The sequence below is a fragment of the Bombyx mandarina genome, chromosome 04, assembly GCF_030267445.1.
Source record: "Bombyx mandarina strain Sakado chromosome 04, ASM3026744v2".
NCBI lineage: Eukaryota > Metazoa > Arthropoda > Insecta > Lepidoptera > Bombycidae > Bombyx > Bombyx mandarina.
In genome coordinates, this window is record NC_143211.1 from 3,478,588 (window position 1) to 3,501,487 (window position 22,900).

Sequence of the window (22,900 nt, forward strand, 5' to 3'; positions counted from 1 at the left end):
CCTTGATACGTGTGCCAATTTTTCAAGTCTTGTGAGACTGCACGGATCATCAGTACGCCTATTTCTGCCGTGAAGCAGTAATGTGTTTCGGATTGACGAGTAGGGCGGCCGTTGTACTGTAAAAACTGAGACCTCAGAACTGATGTCCAAATTTAGGTGTCGGCATTTACGTTGTAGATGTATATGGGCTACAGTAACCACTTAATACCAGGTGAGACTCAGACGGGAGACACATCAAAGGAAAAACAAAATTGTTATTTTTATTTAATTCCGAGCATTTTCATATTTATCGACCTTTTAAACCTTCTCTGGACTTCCAGAAATAATTCAAGACCAAAATTAGCCAAATCGGTCCAGCCGTTCTCGAGTTTTAGCGAGACTAACGAACAGCAATGGGAGTTCGTCCGGCCACATAAGCAAAAAAAAATCGCCTTGAAAATACTGAAATGTATGTCGAAATTCTTCAGTCCTAATTTAATTACATATTTATTAATTTATGAAAACTACATGTTTTAATTATAAGCGTGAAAGTAGTTAAAGAATCGACACCTTTTCAGAAGATCCTCCTATTATATGATAATATAATTAGATAGAAGTATAATTATAATTTAAATAGAAGTATAATTATAATTAGATAGAAGTATAATTATAATTAGATAGAAGTATAATTATAATTAGATAGAAGTATAATTATAATTTAAATAGAAGTATAATTATAATTAGATAGAAGTATAATTATAATTAGATAGAAGTATAATTATAATTTAAATAGAAGTATAATTATAATTAGATAGAAGTATAATTATAATTAGATAGAAGTATAATTATAATTTAAATAGAAGTATAATTATAATTAGATAGAAGTATAATTATAATTAGATAGAAGTATAATTATAATTTAAATAGAAGTATAATTATAATTAGATAGAAGTATAATTATAATTAGATAGAAGTATAATTATAATTAGATAGAAGTATAATTATAATTAGATAGAAGTATAATTATAATTATATAGAAGTATAATTATAATTAGATAGAAGTATAATTATAATTAGATAGAAGTATAATTATAATTTAAATAGAAGTATAATTATAATTAGATAGAAGTATAATTATAATTAGATAGAAGTATAATTATAATTAGATAAAAGTATAATTATAATTTAAATAGAAGTATAATTATAATTAGATAGAAGTATAATTATAATTAGATAGAAGTATAATTATAATTAGATAGAAGTATAATTATAATTAGATAGAAGTATAATTATAATTAGATAGAAGTATAATTATAATTAGATAGAAGTATAATTATAATTAGATAAAAGTATAATTATAATTTAAATAGAAGTATAATTATAATTAGATAGAAGTATAATTATAATTAGATAGAAGTATAATTATAATTAGATAGAAGTATAATTATAATTAGATAAAAGTATAATTATAATTTAAATAGAAGTATAATTATAATTAGATAGAAGTATAATTATAATTAGATAGAAGTATAATTATAATTAGATAGAAGTATAATTATAATTAGATAGAAGTATAATTATAATTAGATAGAAGTATAATTATAATTAGATAGAAGTATAATTTTTTAACATAGCATAATTTAAATATTATGTAGTTATAATTTGGGATAAACACATCCCAAGCAGAAATTAAAAAAAAATATGTGTGGTGTCGTGGGACACCGGATAGGGACGGAGTTCCTTATTGTAAAAATATTAATTTTAAGTTCTATTCGAGGTATAAAAAAAATAAAACTGGAGGTTTCGCAACAGCCCACGATACGTCATTCAGTAACGTGCGAACTTATTATGGTACACTTCATTCACGGTTGTTTGCATAAGAGTTAGTGTGTTGCGCAAACGAACGCTCTGAGATCGTGGTCAATGAATGATAAAAAAATATGTATTTTTTACGTTATTACAAAGTTAAGTCGTACATTGTGTGCATTACTAATCTTACGCTACGGACGTTTTTTCCCAGTTAGGGTACCTTTCCGCATCGTCCCATGAGGAACTTCGTTCCAAAACGTTGTAAGAATTTGTGTAACAAACTTTACAACCTCAAAATAAATCAACCTCATAATCAATTTCGGAACATAATAGTTAGCGACATATCGAACGTCTCACCCTTAGCATTCATCCCCCGAGGGTGAAATTCGCACACGATAATTTCGCATAAAACCCCGACAGAAGGCCGCTTAGCCAATGGGGTATTTTTTTTTAAAACGAAAGCTGTGCCTATGATTTGTATATTAGTTAGTTTGTAGGGAGAAAACTTTATGTATTGTGTTTTTTATGGGATCACGGTGTGATGAAATAATGATGTTTCTTTGTTATACAGCTGTCATAGAAACTGAAGTTATAATTTAAAAGTCATCATTCATCATTCTCCTGCTCTTTTCCTAGTCACCTGGGGTCGGAGCAACATGTTTTCTCCTTCCATACCTACTCTTCTATCATATACCATTTCTTCGCTCAGTCCCTTCTTACCCTGTCTTTCACGCAATCCATCCATTTCTTCTTAGGTCTACCTCTTCCTCTATATCCTTCCACATTCATAGTTAACACTCTCTTACCAACCTCATTTTCATTTCGTCTCATCACATGTCCATACCATCCCAAACGCGCACTTCTCAGCTTCTCTGTCACTGGTGCCACTTTCAGACTTCCTCTAACATATTAATTCCGTATTCTATCCATTCTCGTTACTCCACACATCCATCGCAACATTCGCATCTCTGCTGCATGCAATCGCCATTTTAATTTTAAAGTAATTTAATTTACTTTATTTATCTAAAAATTTTAACAACTAGCAACATTATGTTTGAAATTTGGCGTTTTAGAGCTTGATCTGACAAACTATTGAACTTCAAGTATTTTTAATTCCGTTTTTATTAATTCCATGGATGACAGACGAATGAACAGTCCACCTGTGTGCTTAGTGCGAATTTTTTATGCAGTTGGAACAGCGCCCCTAGCGGCAAACGTAGGCAAACGATCTCATTCCATACAAATATGAGCTAACTTTTACGCTATCGAGAACGTTAAAAAACTCGCACTAAGCACACTGATATTTAGCGGTTAGTGTTGCTCATGGACGTTACAAACGCCAGGGGAACAATCAAACGTAATTTTTTAAACAGACAGTGCGCTGGTAAATAATCTCAATCAAGAGCTCCTATGTTCCAAGGGTACAGGTAGATCTGTCGTCTCCCGACCTTAAGCAGACGTTGGTGTAAAAATCGCATCTCAAGGTTACGGTTATTAAGAATAGCTAGGAAGAAAAGAGCCCAACTATATATACGCTTGAGGTCTGTCGATTTCGTAAGGATCAATCTTAAGTCGTAAGGCCTAAATTAAAAATAATTGTCTTTTAATTTTCTGTAATTTTATTTGTTTAACTCGTATCTAATGAGTGAAAACTGTATTTGAACCTTTTACCTAAAAACCTGAGCCTACAAAAAAAAAAGATGTACGAGAATTACAGTGTCCTCGCTCTAATCCAGTATAATTGTGAATTTGACCTCGTGTCTCAAGGTTGGGGGTGGTGGCACCGTTGTAATATTTATGAACCACCACTTAAAACTAGACAGTGTGATAATCTAACTATCTACCGAAAAAAATATTTTTACAACTCAATATTCTTCTAATACATAACTTAAAAAAAAAACAGCACATTATGCTCTAAACGCTTCACAATGATCGGCTTCAGGTAACCAATTTCATCTGAGTTACGCGAATACAGAAAAAAAAACATTTTATTAAATTTACTGGTGGTAGGACCTCTTGTGTGTCCGCACAGGTAGGTACCACCACCTTAAAAAAATGCAACATTCTCTTTGAAAAAAATTAATATTTTATAAATAAACCCGGTTTTTACGAATGTGCTCCGAAAACAAGCTCACTAATTTAGCTTTCGTTCCCATTAAGGTCGCTTTAGCTAAGCGAACAAGAGGAAACGATGCAAAAGTTGCGCAATCGAAGTGTGATCAGTGTCTGCAAAATTTTACTTTTCATTAATATCGAATATTTTTATATATTACTGATTGTAGGACCTCTTGTGAGTCCGCACGGGTAGGTACCACCACCCTGCCTATTTCTGCCGTGAAGCAGTTATACGTTTCGGTTTGAAGGGTGGGGCAGTCGTTGTAACTATACTGAGACCTTAGAACTCATATCTCAAGGTGGGTGGCGCATTTACGTTGTGGATATACGTCCACAACGTAAATGATTGTTAAGTGACCCACCTTGACCCACCTTGATTGTTAAGTGGTTTCCGGAGCCCATGTATATGGGCTGTGAGATCGTTCAACCATATATGCAAACAAAATAATAATAAAATACCGCACAATTTATCTTCCAGCCCACAGACGTCCACTGCAGGACATAGAGTTAGCTCCCCAAGCCTCGCCACAACGATGGGTCATGCATCCAGCGGACTAGACTATTAAATATCATTGCATTATTTTCATTTAGATTTTGTGTCTTACGCTAACCATTTACAAACAATATTATAATGATATTATCTAAATCTATATATTAATACGTGAAGCAGAAACTTTGTACCCCTTTTTACGAAAATTGCGCGGACGGAGGAGTATGAAATTTCTCACACTTTTAGAGAACTTAGAGAAGGAATGCAGAATGTTAATATTTTTTTAAATTACCTATACACAAAAAATACATTAAATCAATAATAAAAACATTACACACACTACCGTGTATTTAACACACACACGCATATATACTCTATGTTATTGTCAAACTTTTCTTATTGCTTAAAGTTTAGGGCCAAATCGAGAATAGATTGAATATTGTTTGTCTTTATCAATATTTGTCCAAAGTGGTAGTCTTGGTGGAATCTGTGATTATAGAAGCTAAAATTGACAATAGACTCATAACAATGTTAAACTTATAATTTCAATTAATTATAGTCGAATTTCGACTACCGTGGGACCACTATTATAGTTAATTATGGCTAAGCGCAGTACTAAATGCGACCCAACAATAACGCGTTTAACATAAATTTGTCAGCGCGCTGTCTCTCCAACTAATCTCGGAGCAGAGTAAACTCGACAACTAGGCAAGAGAGTTCGGGAATATTCCACGCCTGTCAAATGTAAATGCGTTTCTGCTAAGGAGACGGGAATCGAAGTTTAGGCAAGAATTATTCTTCTCCGTCTGTTTTTTTTTTTTCATTGCTTAGCTGGGTAGACGAGCTCACAGCCCAACTGGTGTTAAATGATTCCTGGAGCCCATAGACATCTACAACGTAAATGCGCCACCCACCTTGAGATATAAGTTCTAAGGTCTCAAGTATAGTTACAACGGCTTCCCCGCCCTTCAAACCGAAACGCATTACTGCTTCACGGCAGAAATAGGCAGGGCGGTGGTACCTACCCGCGCGGACTCACAAGAGGTCCTACCACCAGTAATTACGCAAATTATAATTTTGCGGTCGGTCGGTGAGTCGGTCTCTTTATTGCTGAAGGTCGTGTTTAGTTTAAAATGATCACCACTCGATGCACTTTACTTCCTTACGTCTTTCTATCCTCGGCGGTCTTTATAGACCCGGTTATTGGCTGGCCGGTGAGCGTATTTACCATATCAGACCAGCGGATAGGTGAGTTATAACTTAAGTACAATTGGTACGTAAGAAATTCGTTCCTAAATGAGCAAGAATATTTTGAAAGCTGTATCAATAAATAGCACATGTGTCAGTCTCACATACGAGTACTACCATCAATTTGCAATAGACGCTTAAACAAAACCATGGATTTCAAATGATTTAACAATCAGGGGGAAGACATTTTTTTATGAATCTAATTTTACTAATTGAAGTAAAAATAATCCTACGTCGATGAGCGTTCTATTATACGGAATTGAGAAAAGATCTTTTTAAAAAAGATTTTAATATGAAATACACGTACCTATAAAGATTTACCACGACAATGGCAACCGTGCCGTGTTGAATTAGGAATAGGATTGACTGGATAGGGAGGGGATTGTTCTCTAATAAAGGATCATAAGTGTTGATGCTATTTGGGTAAGGCGATGATGGAAGCAAAGCTAGGAACCAGAGGGTATCGTAACAGTTCGATATTGATTATTGATTACTAAAGCAAATAGCAAATAGGATAATATAAATCACTCAGTATGTTTTTTAAGTTACAAACGACCTAGATTCGTTTAAGGCGACAGGGCAAATAGCCCTTTGTTGCTGAGACATTTGTAAGGATAAACTGTCCGAGAATTTAAAATAATAGAGAAATTGCTTATCTTATTTCGAGTAGGGATACGTGCTTTGCCAAAACGATTTATACTTTACGTAAATAATGAAAAACTATTTATTCTAACACTTTTATACCACCAACTAGCGACCCGCCCTCGCTTCGCTTCGGAAACATTAAAACACACATGAAACCAAAAAAATAAAATATATTTTTTTTTAAAAAAAGTAGCCTATGTTCATCAGGGACAATGTCGGCTTCTAATGGAAAAAGAATTTTTGAAATCGGTCCAGTAGTTTCGGAGCCTATTCGAAACAAATAAACAAACAAATCTTTCCTCTTTATAATATTATAGTATATAGTATTAGTATAGATATAGATAACATGATACAATGTCATGAGTTTTTTTTAAATATTATTTTATTGCTTAGACGTTGACATTGACATAGACATTGCCCACGTTGTTTTGAATGTTGTCTACTTCTCGCAGAAAAACTTTGTTCTGTTAACTATTATGTCACGGTTAATAACTTTGTCATTCGCATAATTGATACACGAAAGCGTAATTTGACTCAGTGATTATGTGTGGTCGCGTGTGGGTGTGGCTTTGGGTAGATTGCGAAAATTAGCCACCTAGGGAATCGAAATCGAACTGGAAGTTAGATTGGTTTGACGGCCACTTGAATTTTAGTAATGTGTTTTTATTGTTCCTTCGAAGTGAGAGGAGCTTAGGGTCTGATGATTAGTGATCACACTCCTCGATCATGAGCAACGCTAAAAAAAAATTACCAAACCTCCGGTCATCGTTCTCGTCGAACCCGTCACTTGCGACGAAGGGCTCGGCGAGTAAATTAACTCACAGACACAGCCCACTGAGTTTCTCGCCGAATCTTCTCAGTGGGTCTCACGGCTCTTGCTAGGGTTCGTGTTAGCAACATCGTCAGGCTTGAGCCCCGTGAGCTCACCTACTAGTTAAGGATACGCTGATATGGTCTCTCTAGATCATCAGCTCAGGTAGAAAAAAAATACCAATCGCGTAGATAAGTAAACAACCTTAAAGTCTATCTGCAAAGCGGTCTTTTGTAAAAAAGAACACACGCAGAAAGTTTCCAGACACTCGCCGTAAACACGCCGGACAGAGAAGCGTACAATATGCGCCCAGACTTAAAACTAACGCTGTCAATAATGTTATGTAATACATTCCAGAACAGATATCCTTGAGCATTCGTTAACAGAGTAAGCTTAATAAATATTCGTATCACTATCAAAACCACGACTTATTTCTTATTTTTAGGTACCAGAGACGTACTACGTACAGACAAAAAGAAATACACCCAGCTCTCGAATGCCAAACATCTTTGTTGAAGAGACAGACTCCCGCCACAGGAAAACGTTACTCAAACGAGTTGATCAAGATCATTCATTAGCTTTAAATAAAACTTTAAACGGACTCCTAGCCGACTTAACCTAATAGGTGTATGGTTCTAATAAAGAAAGAAAAAAAAACGGACTACTCATAATGAGAGCCTCCACGTTAAATTCGATTTATAGCAATGTTAATCTCTAATACTTCTCGATCTTACAACTGTCGTCACAAGCACGCACGACAGTACTAGCCACTAACGCATTTAACAAACATTCACCTCAAAAGTGATTCCCGATTAATTTAAGACCAAATAAAAAAAAAACAAGATATACTAAGAATTTCTTGCGGATTCACTCGCGTAAAATTTATAATTAAAAAATAATGCAACGTATCGTATTCATTAAGCCATACGTAGCCGGCGTTGCCCGGAATAATAATGTGTCATTTATCACATTAAAAATATGTAAAGTAGGTAACTCAATTTAAAATATATGTTTGTACGAAAATTTATCCAAATCCGCACGGCCATTTTTTTGCTTGACTGAGTTATTGAGTCTCACATTTTTTTAATATTAACTATACATTCATATTAATTACCAATTAATCCATCGACAGTGTAAAAGCACAGGAGCATCAATCCTAAACGCCATCGGGATTCTCTCAACATTATTCCGAACTCACATCCTCTGAACACATTTTCAATCAACTAAACACTACATATTACGTTACTGAACAACGATTATCTTATTATCAAGTCGCAACGCCACTGGGTCATTGTATTTTAATTGGATTTCAATTAGAAATGCCGCGTACGTAAATACGGAATCGCGTGGATCGTGCAGAGCGACACAACCCTCCTGCCCGAGAGTTGGACCGATACTGAACGTAATGTTTGAATTGTTTGTCAGTATTGTTCGAATTGTCGTAGCTTTTTCGTAGCACGTAGCGGAAAAACCGTGGCAAATTGATCGTGCTTTTAGTAAAGCCCGCAGTCTATAAATAAAGAACAACATTTTTGAAGTTTTTAATTTTTAATCTAAGAGAAAAAGGTAAAACGGATTACATAATATAATAACATCGTGTAATAAAAATCGAACCCGCAAAATTATAATTTGCGTAATTACTGGTGGTAGGACCTCTTGTGAGTCCGCACGGGTAGGTACCACCACCCTGCCTATTTCTGCCGTGAAGCAGTAATTCGTTTCGGCTTGAAGGGTGGGGCAGCCGTTGTAACTATACTGAGACCTTAGAACTTATATCTCAAGGTGGGTGGCGTATTTACGTTGTAGATGTCTATGGGCTTCAGTCACCACTTAACACCAGGTGGGCTGTGAGCTCGTCCAACCATGTAAGCAATAAAAAAATATAAAAAAACATAAGTATTTCGTGTTTATAACAACATATTTTTTAGTAGACCTTTTTGAGTCTCTCGCGTTTGGAATAGCACCACTTCTACTTATCTCATAGTTGACGTAATACATGGCTAAGAGTAATGGTTAACAGAATTCTCTGAGTATTTACTGCTGACATTGATAAATATAAGCAAGCCGGCTAGTTCTAGTTTTGCGTTCTGGTTTGAAAGTTTGGGACTTCGATTTCGTGTCTAGAAATGGGATAAGGTATTCGGTTTTCCTACAGCTTTCGACACCCTGTGAGTATCGGATGACTATGAAAAGTATAAGAATTTTTTTTATCACCAAGCTATTTTAGACAGCATTGTAGATAAATTAATTACTTTTCAAACTGCATTTTGATTACATCTTTGAACAAGCTTCCTTTATGATTAATCTAAATCATCATTTTGACTTTTACAACAACAAAATTTAAGTATATGATTTAAAAAAAGGGTGCGTGTACTTATGTACGCGCGTAAGAAGTTACCTATACTTTATTTTTATTAAATTTATTACTTTTTGTTATTTAAATTTTAATCAATTTGAAAAAAAATTGATTAAACAACATCCTCAAACACGCATATTGGACATCCCTTTTCTTGACATCGTATAAATTCAGTAATTCTCGGTACGGTTCGGAAAGTTCACCTGCGGCTATATTCAGACTCGCCAAGTTACGTCGGTCCTATTGTAATGAGCGATTTAGTGGGCAACTTCATTCTGTTAATTTTGTGTCACGGTGCGCGCGCATCGTAAAATTTCACTCTCATCAATTTTTCATAACGCGCCTAAAGAAGTATAACTTCAAAAACTGTTTGTTTTTCCCTACCTCTTCGCTAGTAGTCTAATGGGTTATTTCAGCTACGCTCGAACTGGTAGGTGAGCTCACCTGAGCTTAACCTGAGAGAATTTGCTAACACTAGCCCTAGCAAGAACAGTGCTTCGCAGAATCTACCACCGAATCGGAATCGCGGCGCACTCAGAAGATCTAGCAAGAGACTCAGTAGGCTGTGTCTGTGAGAAAACTGTAATAATTTGCCAACTGTCTTTACACAAACCTTTGTCTTTAATTCAATTAATTATAAACCAACGTCTCTCAAAGCCTCCGTGATTGAGTCACAATTAATAAAACGGTAATTAAATTGAAAGACTGTTCCCGGCCGGGTCGCAATGAGCCCTACCACCAGAAAATATACTCTTCATTGACCATAAACAAATAAAAATGTACATAGTACGAATGATATGTATATTCAATACCCTACATGCTAAGAAAATATGTTAATAATGTAAATACTGTTTTTTATTTTAGTTATAGCTTAGATGGGTGGACGACCTCACAGCCCACCTGGTGTTAAGTGGTTACTGGAACCCATAGACATCTACAACGTAACCCACCTTGCGATATAAGTTCTAAGGTCTCAGTATACCTAGTCTTGCCATAAATACTGAGACAAAGGAAAAAAAAATTCTATTGCAAATAACATTTATTACTTTTACACTGTGTTAGTTTAATACATAAATATAAAGCAATTTAAAGTATAAAAAGCTTATTCGAAGTGGTCTCCATTGGCTGCAATTCAGTCCTTTAAACGTTGAGGCCAGTTATCAATACCTATAGTTACAACGGCTGCCCCGCCCTTCAAACCGAAACGCATTATTGCTTCACGGCAGAAATAGGCGGGGTGGTGGTACCTACCCGTGCGGACTCACAAGAGGTCCTACCACCAGTAAACATGAAGTCCGAACAAAAACAACCGCACCGTTGAAGGCATCCTTATATTATCGTGTCGTTACATTACGTGTATAGTCGTGATCGTCGTTAATAAAAATCTAAATTATGTGTTACGTTCTTACTTTGATGGTCTCGATCGCTCACAAACATCACAATAACTTGGTAAAAAGCATAAAACCGTAATAAAATATTCGTCGTCACTGTCGCCTATAAATCACATCAAAATGGTGTAATGTCATTTAGATTAAAATTGGAAGCTATTCTAAAATCTATTGCTTGAGAAATATTCGTGTAAATTACGTATTGTTTTCTTGGTTAATAAAAACTTACCAATAGGTATTTTAACATTTTTAAGGTACAAAATGTTTTTTATAAATACTTTACCGTACTAAGAGTTAAATAGGAAGTAACTATGAATTCAATGAGACCAAAAGGCAAAGGGATATGGTAGCTGTTTGAATAATTAATTCTAAACCGTATTAAACATTCACAAAAAAATCGTCGCGCTGGTGAGCGTTCAGTTCGTGCGGAACTCGCTTATGTGAATGAAGTTCATGTTTTTGAAGTGAAACTTCTTTAGAATCGTTGTGATTTCAAACTCGATGAAACGAAACGAAAAAATAAGTGTGCCGCGATTGGCTTGCCGAAGCGACTCCGAGCGGCGCCGACAAATCACGAAGCGCTCCACACGTTCTCGCGTCCCCGACTAGTTCAATGTGTTTTTGACGTCCGTGCACGCTGTCGTGGCTCTCTGAGCGCCCTGAGATACTTTTATTTCTATTTAGTTTGTTATCAACAGATATCACTGCACGTAAATTCAACAATTCCTGAATCGCTGTGACGAGATGTTACACAGTTGATAAAGGTTTTCTTATTTCTCTTGCTAAATCATACTTACCTGCCGTAGGGATACCGTGATCATGCAGGCGGTTCCCCAAGAGTGAGGCTGCTCCATTGCACTGCGGAATGGTTGAACCTTACGATTATTTTTATTTAATAGAAGTTTCACTTCTATCGTGAGTGACTTGAACACACACACTTTTTTTTTAAGCTGCTGCTAACTCAGAGCTAGCTTGAGTACCGTCAGTTTCCACTTTCGCCTTTAATTTGTTGTAGTTGACTTTAGTTTTCGGGTCACCATAGGGTTCTTTTTTTTTATCGAAATTCCTATGTCGGAAGCATTCAAACCAATAACGAGTCGTACGTTACTTTGCAGTGTTCGCCCAGTAGGTACACGTAATTAATGTTGTGAGCCGTTTGTGCGGCATTGTTACCGCGACGTAACTCGTATTCCATAAGTAGGTAATTGGATTTTTATCGTGCCCATATTAATTAAAAAGATACAAATATTATGTATGTGGGCAAAGCACTAATCAAACAAACAAACGGCTGAATTTGAAAACGGAATTCCGTATTGTTGATATAAACTTCATTTGAATTTTAACTTTATTGCCAGCCATACCATACACCACGTTTCAAATGGCCAGTATTGTAAAATGGCAACTTCATAAGTAGAATTAAGTAAGTACTTACAACTAATGTTACACAGTGTGTTAGAAATGTTTTACCAGTTACCTGAATAAAAACTACGGTAAAAAATCTAAATTCATGTACAACAGTATTTCGCATTAAACACTCTTAATTAAGAAAGTTTATTTTCGACTAGAAATAAGTACGTAATAATGCTAAATAAGTATTTAAAAAGATCAGCTAAAATTTAATGCGTAATACAATTTTAGTGAATGAAATTTAATGAAAAAATGTTGGTACGTACGTAAAATTATGTACGTTCTTTGTCCGTGGCGAAATAAGTATACGCGATAAAGACTAAATTTAGAATCTCGATAAATTTAAATCGTTCGCTTTCCGAGTAAAGATGCTATTCTCAAAACTGATTTCATGACCTTAATACCAAAAATATGTACAATACTCATTTAGTTTTGTAGACTTTAAAAATACCGTCCAATGCAACTTAGTGTAAATAAAGTAATATTTTTACCTAAGTTATAAACTCAAATATTTCTAGCCTCAATGTGACGGTAACAACCATTTCTCCGGTATAGCTTATCTGATTAGAAAACCTGATACGGTTATTTTAATGAAACAAATAATCATTTTGTTTTTCATTTTATTAAAAATCCTTTTCATTCTCCTAGATAATCTATTCTGTGGACTAAAATTTAACTTCAATTTAAATTTAATCTTAAAATTTTGATGATATTAGAGATGAGTTCCTGTGCCTCTTTGATTCTGACTTTTCCTACCCTTTTTTTTTAAGATGGAGTGATTTCTGATTACCCGGAGGCTTTTTTCAGTTTTAGCGTAACGGGTCGCGAATTCGAGGACTCAATTGGGCTGTTTACTAACAGCTGCTCCTCGCCTCGCCTCGACCTCGACTTTTTAAGGCAGTCCTTCAAGAGCGCAACTGATCTTAATTGCGAAACAACGAAGACTGATGCTATGAGCTATCTATGTATCACTACTATCACTACACACTCTTCCACGAGTAAGTTGACCTGTGGCTACTAGTAACGTCGAATAGCACCCTGAGTGCATCATCTGTTCATGAGTTTTGACTTAACTTGATCTTAAAAATGCTAACTGGGTCGGCATAGACCGGAGATGTCGTTAATGTAGCAACTGAACTGTTTCTACCGCGATGTCAATGTTTTTAATACGCTTTTATTAGTTTCAGACGTATGTATGTTTGTAACGGAATCTTTGAACATTATTTTGGCCCCCCTCAAAACGTCAGATTAACTCGAAATTTGGTATACTTATTAAGGACCGATGACAATTCAATTCGCTTTTTTGCAATAAAATCATTTTTCTTACACTATTTTTAATTCAAATTTATTAAAATTTATTTTCTACTTTTAGATGGATTTTCTATAAAAGCGTATTTTGTTAGTTTTTTTAAACTATTATTTATTTGTAATAGAAAAAAATAATAACACTTCTACCTCAGAACTCAAGGTAGAATTCACATTGTGACGTCTACAATTTCCGATAATCGCTTAGCACGAGATGCGTCATAAGGTCGTTCACCTGTCGTCACAACAAGTAAATAAATAAATATGCAGTCATCTAATTCCTATCTGAATCATAACTCAATTGTAACTATACTGAGACCTAAGAACTTATATCTCAAGGTGGGTGGCGCATTTACGTTGTAGATGTCTATGGGCTCCAGTAACCACTTAACACCAGATGGGCCGTGAGCTCGTCGACCCATCTAACCAATAAAAAAAAGAAATTAAAATCGAATAATTACGTCCTCCAACGCCTGTTTAGGCTCGCGGCGGAAGTAATACCGCATTAATTATAGCTGTACTGGAAATTGGTCGTCGAAACCATCGATGGTTCAACAAAACTTAGAACATAACCGTTTATAAGTCATTAACTTCGAAGCGCTGCTATAAACCTACTTTGTTGCATACGTAATAAGGGCGTGCTTGATTGGTCGTATCGTAAAATCATTGTCAAGCACGTGTATGAAATTTGGGACACAGAGCCAAATTTAGAATTATTATAAAATGAAAGTGTGGATTATCATTCGTAATAAATTTTTTCGTTTCTTTCACATTGAAAGGTTTGATTTTTGCGGCCCCATGACATTACAGCGTAAATTCTACCAATTTAAGATATTATTTCGATGGATCAAGTGCACTAAAGTTATCCGGACCTTAAAACCGGAACACATGACTGCCTCGTTGCAAAAATAGGATGCACAATATAATATTCTGCCACCTGTTCGTAAAATAATTTAATGATGGGTTTACATAATGCAAATCAACGTTTTTCTTTTAATTTTCTTTTAATAAAAACGGCAAACGATAATCCTTAGCGAAGACGATTGATTATTTTTATTTTATTACAATCATGGATATTAGTGTACATTGACTTATTTAAAACCTTAGTATTTATATGTATGTACATAATATGTCATTTAGACGATTTAATCTATATTGTCATTAATTTTTGTTCAGGGAATCTTACTTACCGTCATAAAAATGAGCAGATAATAAATACAGTTGTTAGGATTTGTTTGTTTGAGATTTACAACTATATATTTTGAAAACATAAAGGAAACTATAGGATTATCTCCTTGAAATCAAGCGACAAACAAGATATTAAGTTGCAAAACATGTTTACGCATCTTTCGTGAAATTCTCGTCTATGCGTATTTTAGAAGCTCTAATCCGGTAATCTCTGTGTATACCTCTAAATTATTATTAAATCCTCTTAAACCTTCTGTTGTATTCCTAAAGGGATGTCGAACGTCAAACTTGTTAATTAGGAGGAAGAAAGCAATAGTTGCATTTATAAAACAAAACAATTAAAGTCCCCACATATTTAACCTAACTATCTCTCTGAAAATGCACCCCGCGGCTTCGGTCAAAAATGTTACGGCAACAAACTTTCTTTATGCTCGAAAATATTGGTAATATTACTCATTAAACTTTATCGCATCGTATTCGTCCCCGGCTTGGTAAGTAAGATGCCCGTTGTGTTTGTAAACAACTGTGTATTTTTAAGCAATTTATTAATAAATACGTACACAGGAACCTAAAATGTTCTTATCTCTGGGGCATAACATTTAGGCGTTCCATTTCTAAGTAATTGAGTGTCGTCCCACAAGTCATCAGGTGGGATGGGATGTAAGATCATTGGCAACAATAAAAAGCAAATAACGAAAGGATATACCTACTTCATAACTCATTTCTTCTAACATCGATCTCAAGGCTTTGTGGATGTAAACGATAATTGAACGTGTAATGCAGACACGTTTCTGCTAAGGCACTTGAGCTGGGTTCTCTAGAAATTTACGTTTTAATGACTTGTTATCGGGTAGCGGTTATAAGATTGAGTTGTTTACGGGAGACACAAAATAAAGCAATCGATATTTCGATCTTATATCCAATGGCAGCCGTGACGCTGCGTCGATTTAAATGCTAAACTTTTACGCTATCGAGAACGTTAAAAACCTCGAATTAAGCACACAGTTGGACCGCTTGCTTGGCTGCTGCCTCTCATTTTATGGCCTCATTAAGCAGATGAACTACAATCCACTGCAGGACACCGTCCACGACAATTATGCCCTTTCTTCAATGTTACAGGTGCTGCCTATTGTATATTGCTCCCTAATCTAATACAGTTCACGTACCAACTTAGCTTATAAAAATCCTAGGTGTAATTGACTTCAATTACTAGATATTTAAAAAAAAAAGGTATTTGTAACTAGTTAGTTTCCTTGTATACGAATTTAACAGACCTACAAAAAAAATTTTGACGAATAACTTGTTCTCGATTTGGTTGTACAAAAAAAAACATTTCGGCAATAAAACAAACGTTATGCTTAAATTAAACATACTTTATTGGTATTTTTACAAAAAAAAAAAACGTTTACATTAAGTTTATTAATACGTCGTCGCCTTAAGCTATAAAGAAAAATCACAAAGTAAAACTTTACCTTACAAGCAAACGTTTCGTGTTTACGAAGCAGAAACAAACCTCTTTTCGTTCGTCAACAGATAAATTTTCCTTTTTCAACTCATTTAAATCTCAAGTCATTTGTCATTAAAGTAGTAAACTTAGAAACGAGAAATGTCAAAGTTACAGCCGTCAATAAACATGAATAAAATTCCGGAGATGACTAAATGAAAAAAAAAGTTCAAATAATTGTCTGTGATACATGCAGTAGTTTAATTCGTGATTGCTAACAAGATTGATTAAAAAAATATCACCGAATTAAAAAAAAAACTAATCTTTTTTTGGAACACGATTAAATTTAAATTTCGCGCGGAATCAGATAAGACCCCATCTGAGTAGCGATAAGTACGCCATAATAATGAAATAATTTTGTTTCTGAATCTGTTTGATCGTCCCGGCGAAATTGAAGTAACAGAAATATGTTCTAAGCTCCATAGAAGAAAAAAATATGATCAATATACTACTATTGTTACATGACACTAAACTATTCCATTGCTGTATTCTGCCCATTGCTGGTCAGTTCACTTCCTGAGGACTAACTTTAATTTTTAATAACGGAAAATATCATTGTGGTCCGACGTCTCGGTACAGCACGAAGCCCGGAGTATGGATGATTGAGATAAGTAATGAAGATCAAAGTGACAGGCTTAAAGGACCAAGCAATGGCGCTAGTAACCATTAGGGTCTGATAGGAATTCGGCAGTTACAAAGTAGTGTATCGTCGCTGTCAAACCAAAATCTGCTATGTGCAAAAACTCTATTTTGAATTAACGAGTTTTCACAAACATTTTCGTAAAAGTTTTATATGAAGGTGAATTTTTAGGAACTATCAAATGAAAGCTACAGATAAATTTTAAAGCTATAGATAACAGTTTTTTTTTATACGGTAGATAGGGCTGTCAACTATACAAAAAGGTCAAAAAGTAAAAATCTCAAAAGGTGCACATAGCAGATTTTGGTTTGACAACGACGGTATGCTAAGTGAAGTGAGAACGGTGCAGTTTTAATGAAATCAACATAAATAGAGAGGTCGTTGACACGTGTTTAATTGTTCAAGTTCCATTGCCGGCTTGGTGTTCCGATCGACTCCGCAGTGACAAAATATTCGATCAACTTACAAAGCACTGTTTTCTTTAGATCCAAACTTCAGATTCAAATTGTTCAGCCAGAAACCGATCACAGCCCTGTGAGACGGCGAAACTGACGTAGTGGAAACGGGTATAAAATTTACAGAGCTAAATATTAACTAACCCTGTCAAGTGGAATAACAAAACGTGCCGTCTTCAAAAACATCGCTTCAAAAACTTCTATCGAAATTTATATTCTTAAAAACTAGTTTTACATCGATAACAATAATACGCAGGCATCCTTGATATTATAACAAGATTAAAAATATCATACATTTACATTAATAGAATACTTTATATTATATGTATAATTATAGTATTATAGTATTTATTCCGTTTCATGTCCCAAAACCTTGGCCTTACACACAATCCTAAGGAACTTTTGTTGGCTACCCTCAATTTTGTACATTAAATGAACAAAATAAAGTGGTACATTATTTTTCTTTACTTTAAAGCCAAATCAACAATAGCCTAAGTACTTGGTTTTCAAAAAAAAAAAAATTATCTTTCTGTAATTGAAAATTAAATTTTTTGAAGAAATTATCAATTACGAAAATTACAACTTTGTGGGTAAGTAATTATTAATGATATTATTATTTAGTTGTGACATTTTTTATGGCTGCGAACTGCATGAAAGGAGTTTGCGATAAGATCATCCATTGTTCACTCGCATGTTATTACTTTACGTTTGTTGGTCTATTGTAATCTGTATTTTCTTATTCTCTGAGCTATGCTTGGTATTAATTTTCCACAGAATGTACAATCAAATGTTTGTGCGATCTGTACCCAGTTCAACTCCTAAACTGGTAATGGCGTTACATCTATTCCACATTCACACTACATAATATACGCTTCCCTATTCTTTACTTATCACATGCTCATTTTTGCATTCACAATTACTAATAAACGATTTCCAAAATTCGAAATAACGCAACGGTATTATTTGTAAACCAAAAAATTTATAGACATTCGCCTCATAGATAACGAACATTTGAAGTTGGTAAGTTATGAGCTTAATTTTTTTCCAAATTTTCATGACACCTTGTGCTCTTTGAATTTACAAGCTTGAAAACACGATCGAGAGGTGAAAAGCTATGTGGTTTAAGCGACATATTTGCAATTTTACAGGAGAGCCACTTAACGTTTCAAATTTGGAAAAAAAATAACATAAAATCTTATTCAGCTTTTTGAATAGGGAAAACTTAATTAAAGTTGAATTAAAAACATCGAATTGTTGATGATGCCAATACCAAATAAAACGGATCTTTAATTACATAGGTAAATGTCGGGTATAAAGCGAAATGTCCTTTAAAACAAATAGCCGTTCAGCCCTCTATATGAAGTTTGAGTCCTTAGAATAAACAAAAACTACTTATATTTTATTGAAGAAATAATAGTTTTCTAATATGAAGGGGGCTGCAAAAGTGCATGGTGAGTTGAGTTATATATCACTTTAAAATTAATCAATAGTTATGTAAAAAAGCAGTAGTCAGGACATTGCTAACTAAATATCGTAATGTACAAAAGCACCAATGTTATCTAGTTTATTATTGTTAAATAAAATTCCAGTATTGAACGAAGTACAGAAAGTATCTTTGCAGTTCTGCAGCCAATGTTGGAATAGTGTCTGTATCACTTTTTAACTGATTCATTATTGGTATGAATACTCCTGTAATCATTACACTGAATTACCTCATTAAAAAGTAGACAAGGATGAGCATGACATATTATTATTCATATTATGACAATATCATTAATGCTCTAAATGATCAGTATAAAATATGTGAATAACATACTTATTTAAGGGGGCATATCTTTATGAGAATTCTTCTCAAGAAGAGTCATCCAGTTAGGACATATTAACAAACTATAACATTAAGAAAACTTACAAGATTTTTCAGACTGCTCACATACATTTTAAAGCAATTCTAACAGTACAAAAAACTGTAGTCTACATCTGTGGCAGGAATTCAATTGGAGTTGCAAATTTGAAATCTTCAGGGAACAGTCTTGCTGCGGATGGATACATCAATTTGTAAGACTGTCGGATCGTAACGTCCGCAACACCAGCAATATCGCCGATCTCTTTCTGACTGCGTTTGTCTTCTGATGCCTGAAATAGTAATTAAATGTATATAATATCTATATAAACGTGTGGTCACAAGTGATTTCCACAATGAAGGGAATGTACAATGCGTGATAAAAATAATTTTTTTTATATTTTTTATTGCTTAGATGAGTGGACGAGCTCACAGCCCAACTGGTATTAAGTGGTTACTGGAACCCATAAACATCTACAACATAAATGCGCCACCCACCTTGAGATATTAGTTCCAAGGTCTCAGTATAATTACAACGGCTACCCCACCGAAACGCACTCACAAGTGGTCCTACCACCAGTAATTACGCAAATTATAATTATGCGGGTTTTATTTTTATTACACGATGTTATTCCTTCACTGTTGAAGTCAATCGTGAACACTTGTTGGGTACGTATTTCAATAGAAATATTGGTACCCGCCTGCGGGATTCGAACACCAGTGCATCCCTAGATACGAATGCACCTTTGGGCCACGACGACTTCAATACACAATATTATGTAAATTTGCATAGTTACAGTAGGAATCCTGCCCATTTATGACATGAAGCAATCATATTTTCAATATTGAGGATATTAAAATGTAAATTACAAATTGAATTAAATATTAAATTATTGTCATTAATTCCTTAAGCTGACAATGATGATGAATAAGTTATAGTAGAATAGTAATAGATTTATTAATATACCTGTGAAGCCATATAAATGGCAGCTGCAGCAACTGAAATAGGACTTCTTCCAGACACTATGTCCAACTCTCCAGCTTTCCTTGCGATATGTGTAGCTGCCCGTTGTACTGAATTAGGCAGACCCAAATTCGAACAAAACCGAGACATAAAATCGGCTGTTGTAATGAGATCAACTGAAGTCTCCAGTGCTTTCAGAATCAATTTGAAGCACCTTCCTATTTCTTTTTTACTTATCTTGCTGACAGCACAGATCTCTTTAAATGTACGAGGCACACCTTCTTGACGACAAGCAATGTAGAGGCAAGCTGAAGCTATAGCATCATTGGCACGACCCTTCAAGTTTTTACCGTTGTGAACCTGCAATATGATGGAATGCAATGCAATGAAAAATCATATTTTTTACGTTCAACCTAGTAGGAATTTTACCTAAGAAAATTAAATTCTACTTTTATTAGAGGTTTTTTTTTTTGTTATCCTTTCAAATTCTAGTGTGACTATTGAATTGTCTTGAATATTTCTACTTCCAAATAGGTATTGTATTGGAATTAAAAAAAAACCTTCATAATTTGAGATGCTATTCATTTGAATTCACCAACTTAAAAGAGAGAACACATTCAAAAGTGCTTAATCTTAAAAGAGATGCGAAACATTTTCATATTTATGTATTATAATACTCTTATGTATGTATGTATTAAAATATAGATATCGTTATGTAATCCTAGGTTTGTCTAATAAACATACATAGTTTATACATAGTAAATATAGTATAACAATCAATGCACATACTTTCTTTTCTGCATCAACCAACAGAGAATGCCTTAAGTGTTAACTTATCCAATATACATTAATATGCAAGAATCAGTACATAACATAAATAAAATAATAAAAATAATGAAATAAACGATCAATACATAAAAAATAACAAGTTTTTTTGTTGGCAATTTCAATATGATGCCATATCTACAGAATGCTAAATCTCTTGGTTGCTTTTAGGGCAGCTATGGGAAACACGGGATAGTACTATTTTATGGCACAAAAGAGTAGCATATTTGGATGTTTGGATACTAGAGTACTAAATTTACCTGTTTAAAAAGATTGTTTGCTCTGTCCACAATAGTTTTTGGAAGATTAATTCTATCCGCCATTGTGTTGATTTCTCGGAATGCATTGATTAAGGCTCTATCTGTGCTGCTTATGTTTCTTCTATTTTGATATTTGGAAACTCCAAAGCTGTCAAATGATGCATCTCCTCGTCCTGGCCCAATGATAGTTGACAAATCACCTCCAGATAAAAGTGGGTTTTCAGGACCACCAACACGAGACGGATCTACTCCAGACTTCTCATTGCTAAAAGTACGCCACTCCGAACCGACGTCTATGACTCTGCAAGGTAAGATTTTTTTTACTAAGAATGTAGCAATTTAGAATGTTTGTTGTGTCCTTTTTATGTATCAACTCCAAAATTTTTCAAAGCTCGGAAAATGCGTTTCGTGTATTAAATATTGTTACTTCAAAAAGTTCACTTAGCCTCCATGAACTTCATAATATTCTTAAAGAATTCCCGTTACATTAATGTGAATGATATTCACAGTACAAATTGATTATATACCGACCTCGAAATATAGAAATCAAATGCGTCTCTATTGAAGTTGTTGTTACGACATGACAGTAGAATAGCGCGCGCGTTCCAACGTTTTGTTTCGCAAATAAAGGTACTAACTTACCTGTCTCCGACCACCAAACCGCATTCAGAACATATCATATCACCCGCTCTGTAATCCTCGATAAGGGGCGCATCAGGGTGAGCATAGCAAACCACTTTATTCGCCTCAATTCTAAAAACACAAACAAAAGTAGGTTCACAATCTAACAAGTAGAAATCGTATGCTATTTTAACGCGATTTTAAACACCACTTAAGTACTATCACCAACTTACTCATCACGAATATCTATTGTATTGCTTATCGGCTTTGTATAAATGAACTAAGTCTCGGTTTAAAGCTAATATAAATAAAATAACACAGAAAAACAGACCTCGATGTACTCGCCATGGTGGTCAGAAAACATAGACAATACTCCAAATATTTTTTTAATGTCGTTGTCAATTTGAATACCATAAACACAGTTTTGTTTTATTCTTTGATCTTGACAGGCATGTGACATAGTAAAGGGTATTAAATCATGCACAAAAATGAGTAAACATTATTAATGTGAAGCAGCGCTTGTGTCTAGTTTTTCCCCAAGTATCGTACTTTATTAGTGAATTACTTTGATAATAATGTTGTTGTTCTAAATTTAATGTAGGGAATTATTAGTTTAACTGCTAGTAGTGCTGCCATGCCAACTTGGTTTCTCAAATGCAAGGGATATTCAACAGTATGAAATAGTAGATTACGCATGATCAAAGACAGGTCCATGATATTATATAGTTCTGTAATTAATATGATCAGTCTCGCGTGGAGCAAGGCTCCATTGGCCGGAGTTCTCAAGTATCAAATTATTTTATGTGGGACCCCATATGAAATAATTTCTTCTAAAAAAGCTGTTTGGACTATCGTTTCCCCTAATATCACAAATATCTTAAAATACTTTCGGGCTTACATAGAAACTTCATTTCTGTGTAGGTGTTATAAATCGCGATAGCGATAGCGCGGAGTGCTCTTAGATATAATTTTTTTAATTACATCTAATTAAATTTCTATCTTCTTTAGAAATAATTATGCAAATACGAAGTAATTTAAATTCCCTATCTC

The 22,900-nt window shown here is 34.4% G+C and overlaps 2 protein-coding genes and 1 long non-coding RNA gene across 4 annotated transcripts in view; all 3 read right to left on the reverse strand.

Annotated features, from left to right (window-relative positions):
• LOC114249128 (uncharacterized) overlaps window positions 1-8,487 on the reverse strand; it is a 132,266-nt gene extending 123,779 nt beyond the window's left edge. Inside the window, exon 1 of the mRNA XM_028182600.2 lies at window positions 8,212-8,487. Coding sequence (XP_028038401.2) covers window positions 8,212-8,281 — 70 coding nt within the window. The 5' untranslated portion in view covers window positions 8,282-8,487. The remainder of the gene's footprint in view (window positions 1-8,211) is intronic.
• LOC149503077 (uncharacterized) overlaps window positions 1-22,900 on the reverse strand; it is a 193,578-nt gene that overhangs the window by 123,779 nt on the left and 46,899 nt on the right. The gene's annotated exons all lie outside the window — the stretch shown is intronic.
• Window positions 16,094-22,273, reverse strand: TfIIB (transcription factor IIB). Of its 2 annotated transcripts, none has more exons than XM_089740454.1 (5): window positions 22,182-22,273; window positions 21,872-21,982; window positions 21,230-21,530; window positions 20,148-20,504; window positions 16,094-19,473 (listed from the first exon to the last, which is right to left on the reverse strand). In XM_089740454.1, exons 1-5 carry the CDS (start codon window positions 22,262-22,264, stop codon window positions 19,312-19,314), a joined length of 1,014 nt encoding a protein of 337 aa, XP_089596580.1. In that variant the 5' UTR covers window positions 22,265-22,273; the 3' UTR covers window positions 16,094-19,311. The 2 variants fall into 2 exon arrangements, with proteins under 2 accessions (XP_089596580.1, XP_089596581.1); XM_089740455.1 differs by having other exon boundaries at window positions 22,084-22,219.

Excerpts from the sequence above, each read along its gene's own strand:
- TfIIB (XM_089740454.1), bottom strand. The coding sequence starts at position 22,264 with ATGGTATTCAAATTGACAACGACATTAAAAAAATATTTGGAGTATTGT. Across the intron at positions 21,531-21,871 it reads GGTTTGGTGGTCGGAGACAG|AGTCATAGACGTCGGTTCGG; the intron begins GTAAGTTAGTAC and ends CTTACCTTGCAG. Across the intron at positions 19,474-20,147 it reads CCATTTATATGGCTTCACAG|GCATCAGAAGACAAACGCAG; the intron begins GTATATTAATAA and ends TTACTATTTCAG.